The 25,950-nt window shown below is 38.0% G+C and overlaps 1 protein-coding gene across 3 annotated transcripts in view; it reads left to right on the forward strand.

The window, feature by feature from the left end:
- LOC108710980 (BRCA1-A complex subunit RAP80) overlaps nucleotides 1-24,497 on the forward strand; it is a 51,011-nt gene extending 26,514 nt beyond the window's left edge. For 2 of the 3 annotated variants that reach the window (XM_018252244.2, XM_041586229.1), the window contains exons 6-14: nucleotides 99-160; nucleotides 5,194-5,285; nucleotides 14,974-15,053; nucleotides 17,826-17,985; nucleotides 18,183-18,258; nucleotides 21,485-21,608; nucleotides 22,481-22,544; nucleotides 23,301-23,337; nucleotides 23,673-24,497. In XM_018252244.2, the coding sequence (XP_018107733.1) occupies nucleotides 99-160; nucleotides 5,194-5,285; nucleotides 14,974-15,053; nucleotides 17,826-17,985; nucleotides 18,183-18,258; nucleotides 21,485-21,608; nucleotides 22,481-22,544; nucleotides 23,301-23,337; nucleotides 23,673-23,856 (879 nt within the window). In that variant the 3' untranslated portion in view covers nucleotides 23,857-24,497. Of the gene's footprint in view, nucleotides 1-98; nucleotides 161-5,193; nucleotides 5,286-14,973; nucleotides 15,054-17,825; nucleotides 17,986-18,182; nucleotides 18,267-21,484; nucleotides 21,609-22,480; nucleotides 22,545-23,300; nucleotides 23,338-23,672 lie in introns of those variants that run through there. The other variant, XM_018252245.2, reaches the window with a different exon arrangement.
- The last annotated feature ends 1,453 nt before the right edge of the window (nucleotides 24,498-25,950 follow it).

The raw sequence follows: 25,950 nt of genomic DNA on the forward strand, positions 1-25,950 counted from the left end.
TGCTTGAATTGTTTTGTAAATGTTTAATATAGCACAACCTGTGATAATAAATTACAGCATCTGCTTATATTTTGTTTTCTTTCTTCCAATCTTCACAGACCCTGCTTTCCGACACAGTTCCAGGTGCAGGAACGGATCTGGAGCCAGTCTCTTGTGAGAAGTAAGACCACTTGCTTATTTTTTCCCTTCACTCCTATCTTCGTAAACTGTTCTTTATAGCACTTACCATTCATATTTTTGTGGGAAGAAGGGGCAGGCTATTGACATTTCTTTCTGGAGAAAGAGATTTTTGTACATGGCTTGCATTTTTCATAAAACTGGCACGCAGATATGTTTTGTTGATATTCTGTTCTCTCTCCTTTTTTCTTTTGTAACACAATATATTTTTGAGATATCAATAACCTTTTACGGATTGCAATTTCCTATTCCTTGTGAAGGGTAATATGCCATCCTTGTTTAAAAAAAGAGGAACTTTCATTCATAAGCTTACAATATTGCGTGCAGCCACCAATATCACCATAGTTTAAAAACAAGAATATATCTAATTACATGTACAACATGGCCATATTGAGGTATATGTGAGCCCTTAACATAAGTCCTTGTGAGGCTTTAAGTGAGTAAAGTGGACTCTCCATATATGAAAACATACTGTTCTTGCAAGCTCAGTTCACAACCAAGAAATTCTATTTGATGCTAACTTCTGTGCCTAGAAATGTGTGGAACACAAGTTGGGTGATTTTTTTCCACCACTCATCATTTTCTCATCATGGAATATTGCAGCTATGATATTAGATTTAAAGTGGGGTACAGGTATGGGATCCGTTATCCGGAAAGTTCAGAATTAGGAAATGCCCATCTCCCATAGACTCCATGTTATTTAAGTAATCCAAATTTTTTTAAAAAATTTTTCTCTGTAATAATAAAACAGTACCTTGTATTTAATCCAAACTAAGATATAATTAATCCTTATTGTAATCAAAACCTGCCTATTGGGTTTATTTAATGCTTACATGATTTTTTTTAAGGTATGAAGATCCAAATTATGGAAAGATCTGTTATCTGGAAAACTCCAGGTCTTGAGCATTCTGGATAACAGGTCCCATACCTGTACCTTCAAAAGGGAACTCCATCAAAGGCTCATTATTCTGAATGGTTCTGGATTCTGTTACAGTGGAACTTATGTCTTTAGCTTAAAGTTTTTAATTACTTCAGCTTTCAAAAGGGGGTCACTGACCATATCTTAAAAACAAATGCTCTGTAAGGCAAGACATTTAGGGGCCCATTCACTAAGTTCGAGTGAAGGAATAGAAGAAAAAAAACTTCGAGTCTTTTTTTGGGTACTTCGACCATTGAATGGGCTACTTCGACCTTCGACTACGACTTCAAATCGAACGTTTCGAACTAAAAATCGTTCGACTATTCGACCATTCGATAGTCGAAGTACTGTCTCTTTAAGAAAAGACTTCGACCCCCTAGTTCGCCACCTAAAAGCTACCGAAGTCCCCATAGGCTTTCCAAGTTTTTTCTGATCGAAGGATAATCCTTCGATCGATGGATTAAAATCCTTTGAATCGTTCGATTCGAAGGATCATTCCTTTGATCGAATGAATTGCGCAAAATCCTTCGACTTCGATATTCTAAGTCGAAGGATTTTAATTCGCCAGTCGAATATCGAGGGTTAATTAACCCTCGATATTCGACCCTTAATACATCTGCCCCTTAATGTCATTGCTTCTTTTTATTGCTCATCTTACTATTCAGGCCTCTCCTATTCATATTCCAGACTCTTATTCACATCAATGCATGGATGCTAGAGTAATTCGGACCCTAGCAACAAAATTGGTGAAATTGAAAACTGAAGAGCCGCTGAATAAAAAGCTTAAATAACTCAAAAACCACAAATAGTAAAAATTAAAAACCAATTGCAATTTGTCTCAGAAATAAAAGGTGAACCCCTTTAAGGGTAACTAAAGTCTTAAATAGAAATGCTGTATTTTGTATACTAAACATAAATATGAACTTACTGCACCAAACGGCTAATTAAACAAATGATTTATGCTTTCAAAGTTGGCTACAGGGGGTCATCATTTTGTAACTTTGTTAAGCATCTTTGCAAGGCCACACACATGCTCAGTGTGGTCTGGGCTTCTGTTGGGAGAATAAGCTTAGGGATCATTATAAATTATCAAAACAGCACAAGTCAAATATCTGCCATAGAAGCCAATACAGCAAGACAGATTAATAATCAGAATATGCAGACTGCACTGGGTCCTGTGTTGTCATGTAATCTAAAGTGGATATTATAGTTTTTGTATTTGTTTAATACACACTTTCTCCAACTCTTCAGAACCAGTGGCTGCAGCAAAGTAATCCTTCGATGAGAATCCCAGTTTACCTGTTTAAATCTGGCTCCATGATCTTTGTCCCTGCCACTGGAGTTGGAAACATTAAAGGGATATTGTCATGGGAAAAAAACATTTTTTCAAAATGAATCAGTTAATAGTGCTGCTCCAGCAGAATTCTGCAATGAAATCCATTTCTCAAAAGAGAAAACATTTTTTTTTATATTCAATTCTGAAATCTGACATGTGGCTAGACATATTGTCAATTTCCCAGCTGCCCCAAGTCATGTGACTTGTGCTCTGATAAACTTCAATCACTCTTTACTGCTGTACTGCAAGTGGAGTGATATCACCCCTCCCTTTTCCCCCCCAGCAGCCAAACAAAAGAACAATGGGAAGGTAACCAGATAACCGCTCCCTAACACAAGATAACAGCTGCCTGGTAGATCTAAGAACAACACTCAATAGTAAAAACCCATGTCCCACTGAGACACATTCAGTTACATTGAGAAGGAAAAACAGCAGCCTGCCAGAAAGCATTTCTCTCCTAACGTGCAGGCACAAGTCACATGACCACAGGCAGCTGGGAAATTGACAAAATGTCTAGCCCCATGTCAGATTTCAGAATTGAATGTAAACAAATCTGTTTGCTCTTTTGAGAAATTGATTTCAGTGCAGAATTCTGCTGGAGTAGCACTATTAAATGATGAGTTTTGAAAAAAACATGTTTTCCGATGACAGGATCCCTTTAAAGGGGGCAAAAATAATATCCAATACTAATCTCTACACAGTCGCCGACTGCTCTACAGGGAAACAAACAAAGTTGCTTGAGTTCTGGGAAGTAAGGTCGGGGGGGCTCCCCCGCCATTTTAAAATTATGATTGTTTCCCTGCAGAGCAGTTAGGGACCTATCCGCAGCTGTCAGAGCAAATAAAACGAAGGGGGAATTTCACTGCATACAGTCAGGTGTCTTATAAAAATGGTACACATTTTTTAATTAAAAATATTGGAGATACGTTTCTTTTTCATTTAATAAAGTGGAAATGGGATTTTATTTATTTGCCTTTACATTCCCCTGAAATGAGATATGGGTCCTTCCACTGTAGTTTAAATTTTTTTTTTTTTTTTTTTACAATTGCAGTAAGCGCTTTTTTTCTTTTATTTCCATATATTATCAATATTCTGTAGAGAAGTACATTCCGGACCTAAGTTCTAACCAGTACTGTATAATGCTGCCTGTGTAGAATAACTTATAACTGTGTAGAATAGTGGTGTGTAGGTTAGGAAAAACTCAACCCACACCCGACCCTAACCCACAAAACCTTAACCCGCACCTGACCCTAACCCACAAAATGTTGCTATTGGTGGACCCCCGCCCAACTTGTAACCGCATCTTCTCGCTCAGTAAGCTACTTCTTTGCATGCCTCTTATTCCAAGACAGGGTATCTTGGGAAATAGAGGAGGAGTGTACTTCCTCAATCAGATCCATGGCCAACCCTTACCCACAATGGTCACCCAAGTATTCAACCCAAACCCCAGTAAACCCATGGGTCACTATAGGTTTTGGGTCCACCTGCACATGACTAGTGTAGAACACTACAAAATTAGTCAATGAGGCCATTGGGTAAGTTGCTGCAATTGCCTTTTCTGCTTACAAGTATGATGGCTAGTAATGTAGGAGTTAATTTGCTGGTTTTAAAGGCTTTATTTCCTCTTCCCAAATCTGCTTACATGCCTGTCACTTGTCAGCGTTGTTTCTGTTTATTTCTTCATAAAGCAAGAACGTATTTGACGTTAGGGAGAGCCTCTGTGGACTACCTTTCACCACCTGGATATTTTATCATAAATCCTTGCTGTCTGCTTAAGTGTTTGTGGTAAGGTTGTTGTAATAAATCTTTTCAGCACACTCCAGCAGACTTGCTAAAAAGATGTTGCAGAGTGCCATGGGAAGAAGGAATACATTTCATAGTAGTCTTCCCAAGAAATTGAAAACCATTACAATATGGTAATTCATATGATCATTTTGAACTCATAAATCATAAAGAGAGCTTTTGTCAGAAGTGCAATAAAGAATAACAGTATTTATATATATATATATATATATATATATATATATATATATATATATATATATATATATATATATATATATATATATATATATATATATATATAAATAAATAAATAAAACCGGGTGTTTATCAGTGCATGCTGTATACAAAAAGTTCCTTGAAAAACAGATGCACACCGAGAAGTTTTAAAAATAATTGCCTTTATTTAAAAAATTTGAAAGATAATTCAGGCTAACGTTTTGGTCTCCATCTAAGACCTTTGTCTTACGCGCACACACACATACTATAATTAATATATATATATATATATATATAATATATATTCCTGCCATTAAGTGGATTTAAGGCATGTGCATTGTAGATTTGGCACTTTGAGAAAGGCCTTGGGTTTGGCTGAAACGTCAGTCTTTGCTCAGTTATTACATCCATTCCAACAGATGAACTTTTGCTTTGTTTCTCCATTCTGAAGGATCAGTTCTAGTTGGATTTGATCATTTTGAATGACCAAGTTGTCCAGATCTGAATTTTATTTGGCCAGCTTACCGCCAGTTACTTGTTGGGGATATGAGTAGAAATATATTTAGTGATTTGCAATATCCTGAGCACTGGCCAGAATATCACCATCAATATAACAATTGAATGATCTTGGATTATTGCAAACAGAAATCATGACTCCTGAGAGCCCAACACTTCCTTGTGTCCAATTGTCTATCACCCAGATGATTCTGTATACTAGATCCCATACCTATATAATTGTTTTGTGCATTTTATCTTTCAGTTTAGTGACCCCAACTTCTAACATAAACAGCAATAACGATGTTGTGCAAACTGAAGATGGTGAGGAAGAAGAAGAGTTAACAGTTTGTCCAGGTAAGCACACTTTTTATAAATGCCAAGTGATTGCCACTGGCCATTAGACCTTTCCAAGGAATTTTATAAGGGGGAAGATAGTAGCTCTCAAGACATGTGAGAATCAAATGAGATAAAACTTTGTGTTACCGCACACCTCCTTCCACTTATTCTGCGTAGTGGTGCTGGTCCACCGTTGACCTTGCCAGGTCACCTTGCTGCTTTGTAGTTTCGAAAAACGGTCCGCACACACCAATATTGCAGTCGGGGATTGTTACCCTTTTATTAATGCCACCAACAATAAATTTTCAACGTTTCGGGGGGACACAGCCTCCCTTCTTCAGGATGTGTGTGGACCGTTTTTCGAAACTACAAAGAATCAAATGAGAATAATATTTTGCAAGAAGATTTTTAATTTAGATTTGTTTTTTGAATTTTTCTCCAAGCAGTAACAATCTAATTGAAAAGTGGAGCACAGCCAGGCCCCCTTTAGGCCCCGGCCCGGTACAACAGTACCCCCTGTGCCCCCCTGATAATGGCTATGTTATCAGGAGGGGAAAGCCATGGAGCAACTACAGTGATAAGAATGGAAAATCTGGAGTCTAAAAATCACATCTTTTGCAATTGGTTTGAGTTGGTTCAACCAATGTGCACAATTCTTACAATATGACTGAAGTTTTACTTTTATTACATAGTTAGGTATGCTTCTCATTCTCAGATTTGGCCTGTGTCCCTTGTTTTCAGCATTTGTCATGGTAAATAAAAAGCTTATTCAATTGTTGTTCATTTTCAGATATTAATCTGTGAACAGCCTCCACCATCTTACTTTCTTGCTGTATTGTGAATTGACCTTGCTTCCTAATGGCAACCATTAGTGTGTCCACTCTGCTGGAAGTGGAAGTTATAAATGTCTTTGTGTTTATTGCATATATGTCCAGCTGGGCTGGAACAGCACTTACACACCCTCCAGATTCTTGTAAGCCAAAGACAAGTAGGCTGCAGCACCATCTTGGAGTCATTTTTGAGGTTAAAGGGAAATATAACCCTGAGAACAACCCCACCCCAGGCCTCCCACCACAAGCCGCAACACTAGCGACTCCTCGAACAGCAACTACTCCTTGTTCTCCATGGCTTAAAAAGGTTGAGTAGCACATCTGAATTGTCGAGCACAACCTGAATTGCAACGAGATTGGGCCAACCCTGCACTGCTGTTCTTTTTTTTTTTTTTTTTTTCTTTAATGGAAAACTATATCCCCAAAATGAATACTTAAGCAACATGTAGTTTATATCATATTAACTGACTTATTAAAGGAGAAGGAAATTCCCTGGGCGCAAAAACCCTCCCTCCTCCACCCTGGCCTACCTGTCCCCCTGGGCAAATGCCCCTAACTTGTTACTCACCCCTCTGCGCAGGTCCTGTCCACTGAGCTCACAGGCGCCATCTTCTCCAAAGCGGTCTTTTTTAAGGGGGTTTCCTTCTCCTTTAACCCTTTGCCTGCCAAGCACGTACGGCGTACGTGCTGGCAGGCAAATGCTCAGGCTGCCAAGAACGTACATTGTACGTTCTTTAGCAGCTGAGCGCTCTCTCTGCTTCGGCGGCTTTTGCCGCCTCCGCAGAGAGTGGGGAGAGAAGACAGCCCCCTAGGCAACGAGGGCTGGGGGGCTGTCAAGTCGGATCTGCGACTCGATTGTCGCAGATCCGACTTCAAAGTAGCAGACGCATCGCATGGAGCGTCTGCTACTACACTCACCTTCTTCCTGCCTGCAGAGCCGCCCACGCACTTCCTGCTGCGCAGCAACTCTGCAGACACGCTGCCAGGACTCCTCCAAAGAAGACAGCGATTCTCCTGCTCCAAAAACGGTAAGTGCACGTTTTTTTACACACTTACCTGCACCTACACATACTTACAGTACATTTATGCATTTTAGTAAAGATTGGAATTTTTTTAAATTTTTTTTTTTTAATTTTAGCACACTTGGTCCCTTTTGTACAGTTATTTACACTTATTTACACTTATTTACATGTATTTGCACACTCAGATAACTTTTATTAGTGCACAAATATGTATACACAAACAGGTGTTTTTTTTTTTTTTTACGAATTCATTATACTGTTATCTTTTGTTTTTTTTGCCTAAAAAACGTGTTATTTTGGCAGCGTGACTATTGGATAATCGATTTCGGCCACTAATTACACTGTCAGAACAATTATTTTGTTATTTCATTGATTTACGCTATTTTTGTGGTTTTATTGCAATTTTATCCCTGCATTATTGTTCCCTATGTATCTTTAGTATCGTTTTGCTGTTTGGTGCTTTGGTATAGAAAGATAGATTTTACTTAGTTTGATCCGCCAAAATATGTGCTTTCCAAAAATATATGGGTTTCTGGGGGTCTTTTTACAGTTTGGGGGTCTTACGGCACATAACGTACAGTTAGGGTTCTCTTTTCTGCAGCTTAGTTGGCTAGCGTGAAAATTCATAGTTACGTTTTTCATTTGGGGTCCATACACAACACATACTTTGGTAAATCTATACATATTGGGCATCAAACTATTTATTAGACCTCTGACGTCCATATTTAGAGAGATTTTTCTTTGTACGTAAAACATTGTGTCCGATAAATGCGGCAAACTGCAACATTTTTAGGCGATTTTCAGAAATGTTGTAAAAACCTATATGTTTAGAAAAGCTTTGCAGTTTGGTAGTTTCGTGTAGAAAGACGTCGTTATCTTTGTTGGAATCGGCAGAATGTGTACTTTCCAAAAATGTATGGTTTTGGGGGGTCATTGCTGTTAGGAGGGTCTTGAGGCAAATAATATGAAGTCAAGGGTCTATGTTCACAGAAGGCGAATGGGCAGCGGAGAAAACTCATATTCACTATTTTTATTTGGGGTCCGCACATGCCAGCTGCCTTGGTATATCTATGCATATTGGGCATCAAACTGTTCAGTAGACCCTTGGCATCAATATTTATGGTGTTTTACAATTGTATGTAAGAAATTGGGTGAGATAAATGCGGCCAATTGCAATATTTTTAGGCGATTTTCAGAAATGTAAAAACAGTTGCTTTTATCGCCAAATTTAGGAAAGGCTTGCGACTTGGTACTTTGGAGTACAAAGACATGCATACCCAATTTGGATTCGCAGGAATGTGTACTTTCCAAAAATATATGGTTTTATGGGGTGAACGCACTTTTTTCTACCTTTGCCCCCCCCAAAACAATGTAAATGTGTTGATTTTGCAGTACCTGAAATGACAGACCATATGGGGGTCTTTGTTTTGGGGCCCCTATACGCCACGTGCTTGGGTACACCTATACATATTGGGCATCAAACTGTTCAGAGGACCCCAGGCTTTCATATTTGGGGTGATTTGTCTTGATACCTAAAAGTATGTGGGTAATACAATGCTGCAGGGTCGAAATTTTGAAGTCATTTTTGGAAATGTCCCCCAAATCACCAAATTTAGGAATGGTTTGCGGCTTGGTACTTTGGAGTACAAAGACATGCATACCCCAATTTAGATCCGTGGGAATGTGTACTTTCCGAAAAATATATGGTTTTCTGGGGTGAACTTACTTTTTTCTACATTTTCCCCCCTCAAAACAATGTAAATGTGTTGATTTTGCAGTACCTGAAATGACAGACCATATGGGGGTCTTCGTTTTGGGGCCCCTATACGCCACGTGCTTGGGTACACCTATACATATTGGGCATCAAACTGTTCAGAGGACCCCAGGCTTTCATATTTGGGGTGATTTGTCTTGATACCTAAAAGTATGTGGGTAATACGATGCTGCAGGGTCGAAATTTTGAAGTCATTTTTGGAAATGTCCCCAAAATCACCAAATTTAGGAATGGTTTGCGGCTTGGTACTTTGGAGTACAAAGACATGCATACCCAATTTAGATCCGTGGGAATGTGTACTTTCCGAAAATATATGGTTTTCTGGGGTGAACTTACTTTTTTCTACATTTGCCCCCCTCAAAACAATGTAAATGTGTTGATTTTGCAGTACCTGAAATGACAGACCATATGGGGGTCTTCGTTTTGGGGCCCCTATACGCCACGTGCTTGGGTACACCTATACATATTGGGCATCAAACTGTTCAGAGGACCCCAGGCTTTCATATTTGGGGTGATTTGTCTTGATACCTAAAAGTATGTGGGTAATACGATGCTGCAGGGTCGAAATTTTGAAGTCATTTTTGGAAATGTCCCCAAAATCACCAAATTTAGGAATGGTTTGCGGCTTGGTACTTTGTAGTAGAAAGACATGCATACCCAATTTAGATTCGTGGGAATGTGTACTTTCCGAAAATATATGGTTTTCTGGGGTGAACTTACTTTTTGCTACCTTTGCCCCCCCCAAAACGATGTAAATGTGTTGATTTTGCAGTACCTGAAATGACAGAACATACAAGGGGGGGTCTTCCTTTTAGGGCCCCTATATGCCACGTGCTTGGGTACACCTATACATATTGGGCATCAAACTGTTCAGAGGACCCTAGGCTTTCATATTTGGGATGATTTCTCTTGATACCTAAAAGTATGTGGGTAATACGATGCTGCAGAGTAGATATTTTGAGGTGATTTTTGGAAATGTCACCTAAATCACCAAATTTAGGAATGATTTGCGGCTTGGTACTTTGGCGTAGAAAGACATGCATACCCAATTTGGATTCGTTGGAATGTGTACTTTCCGAAAATATATGGTTTTCTGGGGTGAACTTACTGTTTTCTACTTTTGCCCCCCCCAAATCGATGTAAATGTGTTGATTTTGCAGTACCTGAAATGACAGACTATATGGGGGTCTTCATTTTAGGGCCCCTATATGCCACATGCTTGGGTACACCTATACATATTGGGCATCAAACTGTTCAGAGGACCCTAGGCTTTCATATTTGGGGTGATTTGTCTTGATACCTAAAAGTATGTGTGTAATACGATGCTGCAGGGTAGATATTTTGAGGTGATTTTTGGAAATGTCACCTAAATCACCAAATTTAGGAATGATTTGCGGCTTGGTACTTTGGCGTAGAAAGACATGCATACCCAATTTGGATTCGTTGGAATGTGTACTTTCCGAAAATATATGGTTTTCTGGGGTGAACTTACTGTTTTCTACTTTTGCCCCCCCCAAATCGATGTAAATGTGTTGATTTTGCAGTACCTGAAATGACAGACTATATGGGGGTCTTCATTTTAGGGCCCCTATATGCCACATGCTTGGGTGCACCTATACATATTGGGCATCAAACTGTTCAGAGGACCCTAGGCTTTCATATTTGGGGTGATTTGTCTTGATACCTAAAAGTATGTGTGTAATAAGATGCTGCAGGGTAGATATTTTGAGGTGATTTTTGGAAATGTCACCTAAATCACCAAATTTAGGAATGATTTGCGGCTTGGTACTTTGGCGTAGAAAGACATGCATACCCAATTTGGATTCGTTGGAATGTGTACTTTCCGAAAATATATGGTTTTCTGGGGTGAACTTACTGTTTTCTACTTTTGCCCCCCCCAAATCGATGTAAATGTGTTGATTTTGCAGTACCTGAAATGACAGACTATATGGGGGTCTTCCTTTTGGGGCCCCTGTATGCCACGTGCTTGGGTACACCTATACATATCGGGCATCAAACTGTTCAGAGGACCCTAGGCTTTCATATTTGGGGTGATTTGTCTTGATACCTAAAAGTATGTGGGTAATACGATGCTGCAGGGTAGATATTTTGAGGTGATTTTTGGAAATGTCACCTAAAGCACCAAATTTAGGAATGGTTTGCGGCTTGGTACTTTGGCGTAGAAAGACATGCATACCCAATTTGGATTCGTTGGAATGTGTACTTTCCGAAAATATATGGTTTTCTGGGGTGAACTTACTGTTTTCTACTTTTGCCCCCCCCCCTAACGATGTAAATGTGTTGATTTTGCAGTACCTGAAATGACAGACTATATGGGGGTCTTCCTTTTGGGGCCCCTGTATGCCACGTGCTTGGGTACACCTATACATATTGGGCATCAAACTGTTCAGAGGACCCTAGGCTTTCATATTTGGGGTGATTTCTCTTGATACCTAAAAGTATGTGGGTAATACGATGCTGCAGGGTAGATATTTTGAGGTGATTTTTGGAAATGTCACCAAAATCACCAAATTTAGGAATGATTTGCGGCTTGGTACTTTGGCGTAGAAAGACATGCATACCCAATTTGAATTCGTGGGAATGTGTACTTTCCGAAAATATATGGTTTTCTGGGGTGAACTTACTGTTTTCTACTTTTGCCCCCCCAAAACAATGTAAATGTGTTGATTTTGCAGTACCTGAAATGTCAGACTATATGGGGGTCTTCCTTTTAGGGCCCCTATATGCCACATGCTTGGGTACACCTATACATATTGGGCATCAAACTGTTCAGAGGACCCCAGGCTTTCATATTTGGGGTGATTTGTCTTGATACCTAAAAGTATGTGGGTAATACGATGCTGCAGGGTCGAAATTTTGAAGTCATTTTTGGAAATGTCCCCAAAATCACCAAATTTAGGAATGGTTTGCGGCTTGGTACTTTGGAGTACAAAGACATGCATACCCAATTTAGATCCGTGGGAATGTGTACTTTCCGAAAATATATGGTTTTCTGGGGTGAACTTACTTTTTTCTACATTTGCCCCCCTCAAAACAATGTAAATGTGTTGATTTTGCAGTACCTGAAATGACAGACCATATGGGGGTCTTCGTTTTGGGGCCCCTATACGCCACGTGCTTGGGTACACCTATACATATTGGGCATCAAACTGTTCAGAGGACCCCAGGCTTTCATATTTGGGGTGATTTGTCTTGATACCTAAAAGTATGTGGGTAATACGATGCTGCAGGGTCGAAATTTTGAAGTCATTTTTGGAAATGTCCCCAAAATCACCAAATTTAGGAATGATTTGCGGCTTGGTACTTTGGCGTAGAAAGACATGCATACCCAATTTAGATTCAGGGGAATGTGTACTTTCCGAAAATATATGGTTTTCTGGGGTGAACGTACTGTTTTCTACCTTTGCCGCCCCCCAAAACGATGTAAATGTGTTGATTTTGCAGTATCTGAAATTACAGAACAAACGGGGGGTCTTCCTTTTGGGGCCTCCTATGCCACGTGCTTGGGTACATCTATTCATATTGGGCATCAAACTGTTCAGTGGACCCAGGATTTTATATTTGGGGTGTTTTACATTGATACCTAATGATGTGTGGGAGATATGTTGCTGTAGAGTGGAAGCTTTGAGGTCATTTTTCAAAAAATTCACCAATTTCTATAAAACACTATAACTTTAGGAAACAATTGCAACTTGGTGGTTTGGAGTACAAAGATATTTCTACCCATTTTTGATTCACCAGAATCTGTTCTTTCTAGTAATGGGTAGTTTTCTTGGGTAAACCTACTGTTAGTGGAATGTTTGGCCTTGAAATCAAAAGTATGCCGTTTGGGGAGTGTTGCTTTGGAAATTTGGTTGTGTACTGCTTGTAGATTTTGAGCTATACAAGTGAGAAATCTCCATAAAACTATATATATTTGGTATTGTCGCGTTCAGGAGACATAGACCTTTCTAAATCAGCTGTGTTCTCGTACGTAAAATGAATGATGTTTCTGATATATGTGATTGTTCTTCGTGCAACATGATTTTTTTCATTTTATTTGACACTTAGAATCCAATATTTTTTTAGAGAAGTAGAATTACACCAAAATTCTTGCATATTGTGAAAGTTCAGGTTGTCCTGAAAAAAACAATATATTGTTTTCCTGGGTTAACTAAAAGACCACCCCAGGAAAGGCCCTTAAAGTGAAAGAGTGCAAAATATCTAAAAACTGCTTGGCAGTAGATGTTCGCATCTAGGACAAAACGGCTGGCAGGGAAAGGGTTAAAGAATCTTACCAAACTGGAAAATATATTTAAGTAAATATTGACATTTTACCTCTCTTGCCTTGAACCACCATTTACTGATGATCACCTGACCAGAAATACTACAACACTAACTGTAACAGGAAGAAGTGTGGAAGCAAAAGACAGAACTCTGTCTGTTCATGGCTCATGTGACCTTACATGTATGCTTTGTTTGATATGTTTGCGTGCACCGTGAATCATACAATCCCAGGGGGCTTCCCTTATTTTTTTAAAATGGATTACCTAATGGCACATACTACTAAAAAAGTATATTATTATGAAAATGGTTTATTTACACAAACCAGTGTTTTACATATGTGCTGATTTATGCATTATATTTTTATAGAGACCTACATTGTTTGGGGTATTGTTTTCCTTTAAGATTTTGTTCTTACAAAATACCCGTACCTCACTAAAATCCAAATTTTCTATTTATTCAAGCAGAACTTTATTTTAGGTAATAAAATGAGAGTACTGTTCATGGGTCTAAAGACTTTATGTCGGTGTAATCACAGTTGGCATCAAGCCTGGTTGGTATTGTGTTCAATTGCTTGTTATTAGGGTTCATGAACTGATGGTTCCCATCAACATGTATTGTAGTCTATTACAAATTACCTTAGTATAAGCTAGCCAAATAGTATGTATGCTGAGGGGCCTAGAATTGAAACCAGGTCAAGAATATAACCCCCTTTTAGTCCCTTGGCTCAGCCACCTCTTTGCAGTTTCAGACCCTGCTAAATAAAATCAAGACTTTTCATGGAAGAATTTTGGCTTTTCATTGGCAGACAATTTCTGTACAGCATACAGGCTGTAAAGGGAGAGGGCAGTAACTCCGCTCTTCTGCAGCAGCCTGTGATGTTTATAGATGAGCATATAACCGCCAATACATATTCACTCACAACAAACCTGTAAGGGTCATTGAAAAAATAGAAAATAAAATGTTATTGCATATTTATAATATATGCAAATATCTTCAAACCTCAACATATGGAGCTCTGGAATACTGAACTGTATTTTATTAAATAGATTTGCTCTTTTAGAAAAGGATTCAGTGTAGTACATTTCTTCTGTTAATTAAACCCACTCCTATCACTCCGAGTCTGCCGATACGTTAAAGGAGAAGGAAAGCTACCAATGCAGTTTTATTGCCAATATATTATCCACAACAGTGCAAGCTAGAATGCCATTTTTATTCTTTAGAATGCTTTTCCATTCCTGAGTAAACCGCTCTAGACACTGTCTCTGTTTGTTTGATAGCAGCTGCCATATTAGCTTGCTGTAACATCACTTCTCCATGCTCGCTCATAGCTCTGAGCTCAGGTTACAGCAGGGAGGGGGAGAGGAGCAAACTGAGCATGCCCAAACCCTGGAGGTTTAAGCTGAAAACAAGAAGCCTGATACAGAAGCCCATGTGTACACACAATAGAAGGAAAGAAATGCTGTGTTTCTTTTGAGAGAGGACTCAGAGCAGTATTACTTTGAGGGATTACTGATGTATTTATATAGACCTTTCTGATAAAGCTTACTTAATGTTAGCCTTTCTTAGTGTTCTTTTTTTATTTCTTATTATTACCAACATGCAGCGCTGCTTGTTTTTAAGTTGTTTTTATTAGGTTATTATGGCATGGTGTTGAATAAATATTGCCTTTTTACTTATGGTGACTTTGGTGTGATTTTCAATAATTTATATTTTAGGGCCTAAGGGCTGGGGGTTTAAGTCCCAATTTCGAATTTCTCATTTACCTTAAAATATAAATATATATCATTTTGTAGAGACCCAGCCTAGCCCTGAAAGAGCAAGGACAGTCGTTGCGGAGGCGGCAGATTTGACAGAGGGATATTCGCTCTCCCAGGTAAGATGCCTAAAGTATGGATTCATTTAAACAATGAATTAATTTTTAATAGCTTTAGAAAAATGTATCTAAAATAAAAATATATGTAGAGTATTAATAGGCGAAAAATCAGTGTGTCCGACACATGGGAAAGCAATGCTTCATTTTCTCACATGAAAAGTATTCTGTTAGAACGCTACCTTAATGGTATGGCAATGTTGTGTGATTTTCACAATTCATTAATTATCCAAGTATGATAGACACAAATACCACACATGTACAGTAACCCACAGCAACAAATAAGGTGTTTGCTTTTAAATTGTACATGCTGATTGGTTGCTATTGTTAAACAGAAATACCACACGGGTGTGGTAACCCATAGTAGCCAATGAGATGTTTGCTTTTAAATTCTACATGCTGATTGGTTGCTAATGCTATATAGACCAATGGCCAACTTTGCAAAAATCTGGGAAAGTTGAGCAATATGTAAAGTTGAAAGTTGAGCCAATGTATGAGCAATGGAATTAAGAAAAATTCAAGCAGAAACAAATAATACAGTTTCACCATAACATATGAAATTAATGATTTTTGACAAATGGATCAGTTCAGAAACTAAAAATAGCACTTTTATTTGATAAAATACCAAAATAATAAAATACTGAATATTATAATAGATTAATATGTATTTTCTTGTACTCTGACTGCAGCTATGTAAAAGGAGGGACAGGTATTCAGATATTGAGTACAAGTCATGCTTATTTTCTACTCTACTGCTAAGGGAGGGTACCGCATATTCTCATGTATGAAAAAGGCTCAAGCGAAGACTTTCTGCCAGCTGTCACACCTATATGTAATAATTACAGAGTGCTGTCAAGGGGTATTCCGCACAATATTATCATAATTTACTATTCAAGAGAAAATATTTTATAAACCCTATGCATGTAGCTGAATATGATTGCCTTTTATGTATTATGTATTGAAGTATTACAATTCCAGTTACTGTCTTACAACACATTGGCAGCACAGATGGTCACTGATAAAGTAATTGATTTTCTTCAGTTCATTGCTGTACTTTTTATCCAGTATCTGGCTTATTAAGATAAATGGAGATTTAAAGATGAAAAAAATTACTTGCACTGTGGCATTCTTAAATACTGGGTGTATAATGCAGAAAGGCTGTCAGGAAGCTGGATGCTAGTGTTGATATACTATTCAAACTGTTGTTGCTCCAACATTAAATACAGTGAGAGGCAATGGGAACTTAAAGGGATACTGTCACGTGAAATATAACATTTTTCAAAATGAATCAGTTAATAGTGCTGCTCCAGCAGAATTCTGCACTGAAATCAATTTCTCAAAAGAGCAAACAAATTTTTTTATATTCAATTTTGAAATCTGACATGGGGCTAGACATTTTGTCAATTTCCCAGCTGCCCCTGGTCATGTGACTTCTGCCTGCACTTTAGGAGAGAATTGCTTTCTGGCAGGCTGCTGTTTTTCCTTCTCAATGTAACTGAATGTGTCTCAGTGGGACATGGGTTTTTACTATTGAGTGTTGTTCTTAGATCTACCAGGCAGCTGTTATCTTCTGTTAGGGAGCTGTTATCTGGTTACCTTTCCATTGTTCTTTTGTTTGGCTGCTGGGGGGGGGAAAGGAGGGGTAGATATCACTCCGATTTGCAGTACAGCAGTAAAGAGTGATTGAAGTTTATCAGAGCACAAGTCACATGACTGGGGGCAGCTGGGAAATTGACAATATGTCTAGCCCCATGTCAGATTTCAAAATTGAATATAAAAAAAATCTGTTTGCTCTTTTGAGAAATGGATTTCATTGCAGAATTCTGCTGGAGCAGCACTATTAACTGATTCATTTTGAAAAAAATTTTTTCCCCATGACATTATCCCTATAAGCCCCAAATACATATATTTGGGGCTTAAGCACCCACGCAGGAGAAACCCTGTTTTGCTATTATACGACTTGTTGTATAGTAGAGAGCTGAAATGCAGGAAGTAGTGTTCTGTCTATTATGTTACACATCCAGCCACTCCAGCCTTTATACATTAAATTTTTTACTAACTAACTATATTAGACACTTTTTTATTTTGCACAGTCTATCTATTTACCCAGTTTTTATTTTAACACTGAACAATTCCTAGTATGTGGTATGTATATAGATTAATCTTTTCTAAGAAACTTTTTAGCTGCTCCTGGTTAATTATTTTGCATTTGCTTTTTTTTTTATCCATTAGCCTTATTATCCTATCTATTTCCAGAGTTCTGCCATCTACACCATTTTAAAAGTGAATTTCAAAGTGGACACTGTCTTTATCCATGCAAGTTTACAAAATGTCATAGAAGTGCTATATAGAGAGCAATGCCTCATGTTTCATCACAAGTTAATTAAAGGGGTTGTTCATGGATTAGCAACCATGCATTGATTCGAATAAGAGACTGGAATATGAATAGGAGAGGCCTGAATAGAATGAGGAGTAATAAAAAAAGTAGCAGTAAAAATAAATTTGTAGCCTTACAGAACATTTATTTTAAGGTGGGGTCAGTGACCCCCAATTGAAAGCTGCAAAGAGTCAGAAGAAGAAGGCAAATAATTCAAAAACTAAAGAAAATAAATAATGAAGACCAATTGAATAGTTGCTTAGAATTAGGGATTCTATAATATACTAAAAGTTAACTGAAAGGCTAACCACCCCTTTTATGAATAGTAGACATAATAATTTTGCTCTCGTGATTCATTCTCACAGTTGTCCATATTTAATATAGTTTTCTTTTATCAGTCTAGTGTGCCACCTTCTGAGGAGAATATACCTATGGAATCTGAGCGTCCCCAAGACGTGGAATGTCCACTGTGCGGGCAGCAATTTACCCCATCCCAGATTGAGCTGCATGCTGCATACTGTGATGGCACTAATAAGAGTGACGAGCAGGAAACGATTGGTTAGTATTCTCATCGTTGTTTTCTCAATTGCAGCATGCAGCCATCACTACTACATCATACAGATGTGTGTTATCATTAGTGACATTTCATCTAAACCTGCTGTCAGTTGCTTGCCGTTGTTTTGTCATTCTTCTTGATTTTTCTATCTTGTTATTTCAATCCTTTGCCTTTGTTTTATCTTGCGTTTTATATGAAGTGCTTAGAAGGGCGCCTAGACTACCAAGGAAGAACCTTACTGATCCAGATGACCTCCCATCTGTGGAATCTGGCAAGTAAGTAGGTATGATGATTGTTCTCTATCTTCTTATGCAACTGTATCCTGATACACTATTGTGCTAACAGGAATAGCAAGGAGGAACACAGATTATATTTTCCATCCTGTCTTCACCTAAATTGTATGTATTTACATCACACTGCAGCCCACTGACTTTACTTAATATCCACTCATTAAAGGAAAACTATACCCCCAAACAATGTAGGTCTCTCTATAAAGATATTGCATAAAACAACTCGTGTGTAAAACCCTGCTTCATGTTACTAAACCATTTTCATAATAATATACTTTTTTGTAGTACGTGCCATTGGGTAATCCTAAATAGAAAACTGCCATTTTAAAAAATAAGGCCCCCCCCGGGATTGTAGAATTCACAGTGCACACAAACAAACCATACATGTTAGGTCACATGAACCAATTAACAGACAGAGTTCTCTTTTGCTTCCCACACTTTTTCCTGTTACAGTTAGAGTTGAAGTATTTCTGGTCAGGTGATCTCTGAGGCAGCACAGACACCATCATGAAATGGTCGTTCAAGGCAAGGGATGTAAAAGGGCAATATTTACTTAAATATATATTCCAGTTTGGAAAGATTCTTTCATATGCCACTTAATTCGATATAAACTATCTGTTGCTCAAGTATTCATTTTGGGGGTATAGTTTTCCTTTAACAATCATTTTTGTGTAGTGTTGTCAGTATTAATTATTTTTCAAGTGTCTGATGGCAAATTTGGTAGCTTATAATGACAGACTGCATTTCTATGTGGGTAAAAGCATTAGCATGCAGAGTGTACAGAGTGTTAATTCATGTGTGCAGCATTTAACTCCATTTCTGTATTTCGGTTGAGTTACAAAACAAATTGTTGGACCTCAGTTCTTCGTTCAGCTTTTACCCTACTGCCTTCATTGTAGAAAAGGATAATTGGCTTCAATGCTAGCACATAGCAAAACTAAATACAGAGGGTCTACTGAACCAGTGTAATAACACACATCCAAATTGTCAGCAATACAGTACGTTTTCTTCTGCTGGTAATTTACCTTTAGTGCTGTGATGCACAATCAATGTTAATGAAGCCATATGCTGAAACATTGTTGGGCTTTTATGTTTAGTCCAGCCTGCAATCCACTAACTTTCTACTTGATTGCCCATAATTGCACTTAAATAGACATTTAATTATGGATTTTGAAAACAACAACCGTTTGCATGCCCTATCTTGCTGTTTAAATCAAGAGTACAGCCATGTCTGACACAAAAAAGCAAGCATTTTCCATTGTAGCCACCGGAGACCATTGCAGGTTCTTCTCTTTGAAATAAAATGTTAATATGCACATAAATATGCATTTTACGGCAGAATAACTTTCGTACATCAAGAAATTCTTTCCTTGTAGTTTATTTAGAGTATATTATGTATTGTGTAGTTGGTCAGTAAGTTATTTTAAATGGGAAGTTAAAAACTGTAATGGATGAGTAAGAACACTGTTTCATAAATAAGAGGCACATTTATCAAGTGTCGAATTTCGAATTCATATGAGTTTTTTTTTTTTAAAACTCACAAACTCCCATGAACTCGAAATCCGACCAATTGAAATTTATTATAAAAATCAAAATTTTTTATCCTCGGCTGAATAGTATCAACCCCAAAACTAATTAGATTTGAGTTTTTTCTCAAAACAAACCCCCTCAAATGTCAGGAAGGCTGCAAACAACTCCAAATTGATCCCTGGACCTCTCCCATTGACTTAAAAAGGAATTTTGTCAGGTTTTAGGTGGCAAATAGTCGAATTAGAATTCTTAAAATGAATTAAAAAATGTTTTAAAAATTCGAATCGAATTTGAATAACTCCCTAGTCAAATTTAACAGTTTTGACCATGAAAAAACGCGAAAATTTTAATTTTCAATTCGACCCTTTCTAAATCTGCCCCTTAGTGTTATTTTTTTTTTAACGTACGGCCAATGTAATCTCTGACAAGACTGTAATCGGCCAGTCACTACACACACATACAGCTAAATCAGATTTTAAAATGCTGGTGGAGAAAACATGCTTTGTGTCACTACCATAACATTTGTTGTGATGTAAAGAAAACCTCACCTGTGCTTTCAGTCCCTGACTGATAATGAAGTTGTTGATGTGAGCTTAAAATAATGGTTTCAACTAGTTTTATTCAGCCTTCAGTGCGGCAGAATCTAGTTAAAATACTAACTAGATGGCGTCATACCCCATATATATTTTTATTGTACAAGGAAAGCTTGAACTATATTTTGTGATCACGGCCAAACCTTATACAGTTCTGGTCAAAGATTTTTCAAGTGATTGTTCAGAATAGACAGAAATACACCTGCAATGCCTGTTTTTTTGTTACCCTTTTGTGATGTTAATAACTTCCCTTCCCCATAATGTCCAAAATAATTGATGCATTTGCTTAAGGCTGATGTGTTTCATGGCTTTAGGGGGCAATTGCACATACGCGCCTGTGAGTTACCGGCCCCTATAGCTTTAAAACCTGTCAGGCTTGACTACTTGTAAAACAAATTACTTTACTTTTACTTTTTTTTTGAGAGTTCACTGAGTACCTGCCTCTACATTATTCTTAGCTTAATGGAACAGTAGCAGTTACATCTTTTACTACTTATATAGCTTAATATATACAGGTATAGGATCCTTTATCCAGAAAGCCATTATCCAGAAAGCTCCGAATTACGGAAAGGCAGTCTCCCATAGACTCCATTTTATCCAAATAATCCAAAATAGTCCAAATACTTATAACTCCTAGAGCTGCTTTTAGAAGGTGAGAATTACACATAGAAAATAGAAAGTAATTCGGAAAAGTTTTTATTTCTGGTGAACTGCAACCAACTGAACTGAAAAAAAGGTGTTGGAAGGTGAACAACTCCTTTAATAGCAATAAATGTATATGAACAGAGAATTAATACATAGCGTACTTTGCCTTTACTCTTTAACCTCAACCACTTGTCACCGAGGCTTCTTGCAGTGTCACAGGAGGATGTGGAGTTTACAGTCTTACAATCGCCATTTAAAATACTTTGTGATGAATTGTACATGTAGCTTCAACGTAACTTTGAACATTACGATTAATGTTTAGCCGAAGGTTATAGGTAAAAGCAGTCTAGTTATAAGCTATAGTCTGCAGCTGTAACTTGTGGAGTATAACTACACAAATAACCTTTAAATAACTCCTGCTTCCTTTTTCTTCTCATTCACAGGCATGAGACATGCTACATATGCAAAACACTGGTGTCATTGAAGGATTACCAGAACCATGTGGATAACTGCCTTCAGACTGCTGCACGGGAGACCCAGAGAAACCGAACACTCAGGAGCACAAAGGTGAGCGTTTTAACTCCGCAAAGTAGCGAGCAAACAGTTATTGTTAAATAATTTATAGCACTATATCTAAATTTCTTGTTAAAAAGGCCGCACCTTCCTCTAAAATATTGTTGGGTTCTTGAGCACATTGCTTTATCTTCTCCAGTCCCAGCATAATTGATCATTGACCAAGATGGCTATAAAAGCTTTGTTTTTCCTTTAAAGGAGAAGGAAAGGCAAAAATTAAGTAAGCTTTATCAGAAATGTCTATATAAATACACTAGTAACCCCTTAAAGTAATGCTACTCTGAGTCCTCTGTCAAAAGAAATACTGCGTTTCTTTCCTTCTATTGTGTACACATGGGTTTCTGTAACAGACTTCCTTCTTTCAGCTTAAACCTCCAGGGCTAGGGCTTGAGCATGCTCAGTTTGCTCCTCTCTCCCTCCCTTCTCCTCTCCCTGTTATAAACTGAGCCCAGAGCTGAGTGAGCAGGGAGAGACTCAGGCAGGAAGTTATGTCACACCAAGCTAATATGGCAGCTGCTATCCTAAACAAACAGAGAGTGCTTCTAGAACTGTTTGCTCAGGTATGGTAAAGCATTCTGCAGAATAAATATAGTGTTATAGCTTGTACTATTGTGTCTGATCAATTGACAATAAACTGCTTTGGTAGCTTTCCTTATACTTTTAGGAATGTAGTATGTAAATCATTTATTTTGATGAATAGCTCAAAATACACATCTTTCTTGGACTTTACTAACAACAAAGCAAACATTTTAAAAAATGTTTCTTTCTAGAGTCATCTGAGACTCCTGAGAATGCTTTTTTAAGTTTATGTTGTTTGAGGTTATGGTTTAATTACTATAAATACAGTATTTTTTCTTCTGTGGCAGGAAACTTCAGGACAAGATGGCAGACTTCTGAGCATGCTAGAACAGACAGAGTCTGTATCCACAGGTAACGTGTATGCACAATCTGTTAGAGGAGATATGGACACATTTGTTCTAAATGCTCTTCTAAAAAGTGTTCCCAGTTAAAGTATTTTGCATACATTTATTTTTTGCAGTCTGCCTCAACAGGAACTTCAGATAACAGGAGCAATGTAAAGCTGGGCATACAATAAAGATCTTTTTGTTTGCCAAATGTTCTTGTCTTTGCCCAGTCTGGCCAAACACAAGTATGACTTTGTCCTGTTCATATTTAATCACTTTGCTTTAAAGCTGCGTCATCACTTTGTGGTCTTAAGAAAAGTTCAGCTAATTCAGCAAAAATACTGAACAGCAACCAGAATGGTAGAGAAGTTCTGTTCACACTGTCATGAACTTCTGCAACGAAACAAAAGTACAGATATGGGATCTATTAATTAGAAACTCATTATCTCTTTAGACCTGCTAGTACAACAATTATAAATGTCACGCTGACACTTGTAATTTAGGATATTTTTCATTAAAAAAGAAAAACCCTGCCCTGCAGTGCTACCCTTTGTATTTGCAGCTCACAATGAGCAGTGCCTCTCTCCCTCTGCCCATCAGCTCTGAGGAAATATGTGTTTCTGACCGTTGCAACTAAATGTTAAAAGCCATCTGTAAAAATGATATTCAAGCTGGTCCCAAAAATATTCCTGAATCGGGCAATAGTCCTGTACACCATTTAATTAACACTACAGATACTTTGCAACTCTTATCAAAAACGTCTCTGCTTTTTTTCTTGCAGAATCCCACAGCAATGCCCAAGAGTTTGGCCGTAACAGGTACGTTTATTAAAATAATGATTTAGGTTGCATTAATTAAATTGTGCATATAATCAAATATTTTTATTTTATTGTGTTTTAACTTTTTTTATTTCATAACTCGGTCCTTGTTTTCCCAACTACTCAATTGGTTCTGGTCAAAAACCCCAGTACCATTCTCCCTATCAAAAGCCATCATTCTACTAGGCTTCCCTTTCTACCTAGCTCCTTACATTGCACACGCAGAGGCTGCTCAAAGGAAAAATAATTTAAAAGGCTAAATGAGCCTGACTGCATTCAGAATACATTTGTGGCTTGTTATTAACAGTTTTTTTTTACTTCCTGTTTTCTGTAAGTTTCTCCCCTCCAAGAGACGACGAGAGTGCTGTTATGAGCAGCTTTAGTGAATCTCCTATCAAATCTTTTATCTCCATTTCTGAGGCTAAAGATTGCCTTGTGGACTTTAAGAAGCAGTTTAGCCACAAGCCAAGTAGAAGAGGCACCAGGCAGATTTCAAGAGGTAGACGAAGAAGGCTTTGATATTGCTGATATATATGGACTGGACTGAGCACATTATAAGTCCTGTTACAGGAAAAGTATTTTTCATTTAGGACAGAACTGTTGTCTTTTTTTTGTGATCTTAAGATATGTCCATGATAAACTAATAATACACATGATTATTTAACAAATCCATTTTTTTTATTACAAATAGCATATATGATGAAATTCACTGAAAGGATTTTCTTTTATCTGGCACACACTATCTCTCAAGCCAAGAGTTTTTGTGCCTATTATTCCTGATGAATTATATTTCATTTGCATTCTGTTAGGTGGGGCAAGGGCAAAGTCTTTGCATTGCATGTGTTACATGTTGCCAGTGGGAGGACCACTCCATTTATAAAATTATATAGATATTTTATTTATCATTTATCAGAAGTTTTTCCTTTTTCAGTTGTGAAATTAAGGCACTGATGTTCATGGCTTTTTTTAAAGTCAATATAAAGGTTTTTTTTTTTTTTTGTACTTGTGCCTATTTATTATTTTTTCTCATTCCTAAGCTTACTGTACTATGGGAAAAATAGGAGATCTGAAGGTTTTCCACCCAGTGGGCAAGCATGAGGTATTTATTTGTAAAAAAAAAAAAAAAAAAAAAAAGTAGAATATAATGTGTATGGGAGAAAGCAAATTCAGAGAATACACCCAAAAGCAGTACAGGTAACCAGTTATCCAGAATGCTTCAAATTGCAGAAAGGCTGTCTCCCATATACATCGATAATTTGAAACCAGATCCGCACACACTTAATTGAATGCAGTCGGAGAAGATGCCCTTTTATTATGTCACCAGTAATTCAACGTTTCGGGGGAGGGGGGCCCTCAATATTGGCGCCAGGGCCCCCCATAAAAGTTTAAAAAAAAAAAAAAAAAAAAAGCATTGGTGCCCAGGCCCCCCTTACAAGTTAAAAAAAAATATTGGGGCCCAAAAGAACATTTTTTTTAAAAAAAACATTGGGGCCAGAGCCCCCCTTACAAGTTAAAAAAAATATTCAAACATTCAGGGCTTCAACTTCGCCTCGTTTTGTAACTGGGTCTTTTCGCTGCTTCAGGACTTCAATTTCAGCTGTTTCCGTGACTTTGGGTCTTTTCGCTGCTTCGGGACTTTGGCTGTTCGGCTTTGTCGGCACTTCCACAATACGGCTGTTCGGGACTTTGGAAGGAGGCATCTCGGCTTTGGCGCTATCATGGGGGGGGGCCTGGCTCTTTCGAAAAGTTCAGCACTGCCGGGCCCCCTTCAGGTCCGGGACACTTGTGCCCCCCTGATGGCAGCCCAGAATGTGGGCAAATGCAAAAAAGTGTTGCAGTTTCCCAGATAATGCCAGCATGGCTCACATTGCATTTGAGCATCCACAACAAACAGGGTGAATGCAAAAGGACTGCTGTGCCTACTGCTAGTCTATGGGGCTGATTCACTAAAGGGCCAAGTGGCCGATGCTAACGACAATTCGACAGAAATCTCATTCGCAGGGACATCGGCAATTTACCAACAGGCATAGAGGACAATTCACTAGTAACCGTCACTAGCGTAGATTCGCACCCTATTACCAGGCATATTTTCGCTCTGCAAATTCACTAAAGTGTGAATTTTACTGAATGTTGGCTCTTTCCCCAGAGTTTCCTTCTCCACCAGGTGAACTGATAAAATGAAGCTACATCCTCCTCCATCTTATGTCAGTGACATCATGTACTGTATGCCGAAAATTCATAAATGTAAAAAAAACACTGGCGACTTTTACTTTTTTAAAGCGGGATTGCCTTCAAAAGTCCTAACTATTAAAAATTTTTCCAAGATGTTTGAGGGGCATGCCACATTTCTTTTAGGGTGGGGTCATGTTTAGGGCATTAGAGGATCTTTTAAGTCTTTATTATGCTTCCTTGGCCAATTGTAAAAATAAGTGGCCACTTCAAGCATTTGCATCAACATCTCTAATAAAGACGTCCATATGTACCCACCCTATTCAAATTGACCTAAGCGTAAGAGTACTAACGAAGGTGCAATAGATGAACGCTAGTAAACTTTGCTATGAAATGCTTGCACTGCTGCAGTAACGAAAATTCACTAGCATTCGGCTGCTGAGA

This window comes from Xenopus laevis, chromosome 3L (genome assembly GCF_017654675.1).
Source record: "Xenopus laevis strain J_2021 chromosome 3L, Xenopus_laevis_v10.1, whole genome shotgun sequence".
Classification (NCBI taxonomy): Eukaryota; Metazoa; Chordata; class Amphibia; order Anura; family Pipidae; genus Xenopus; species Xenopus laevis.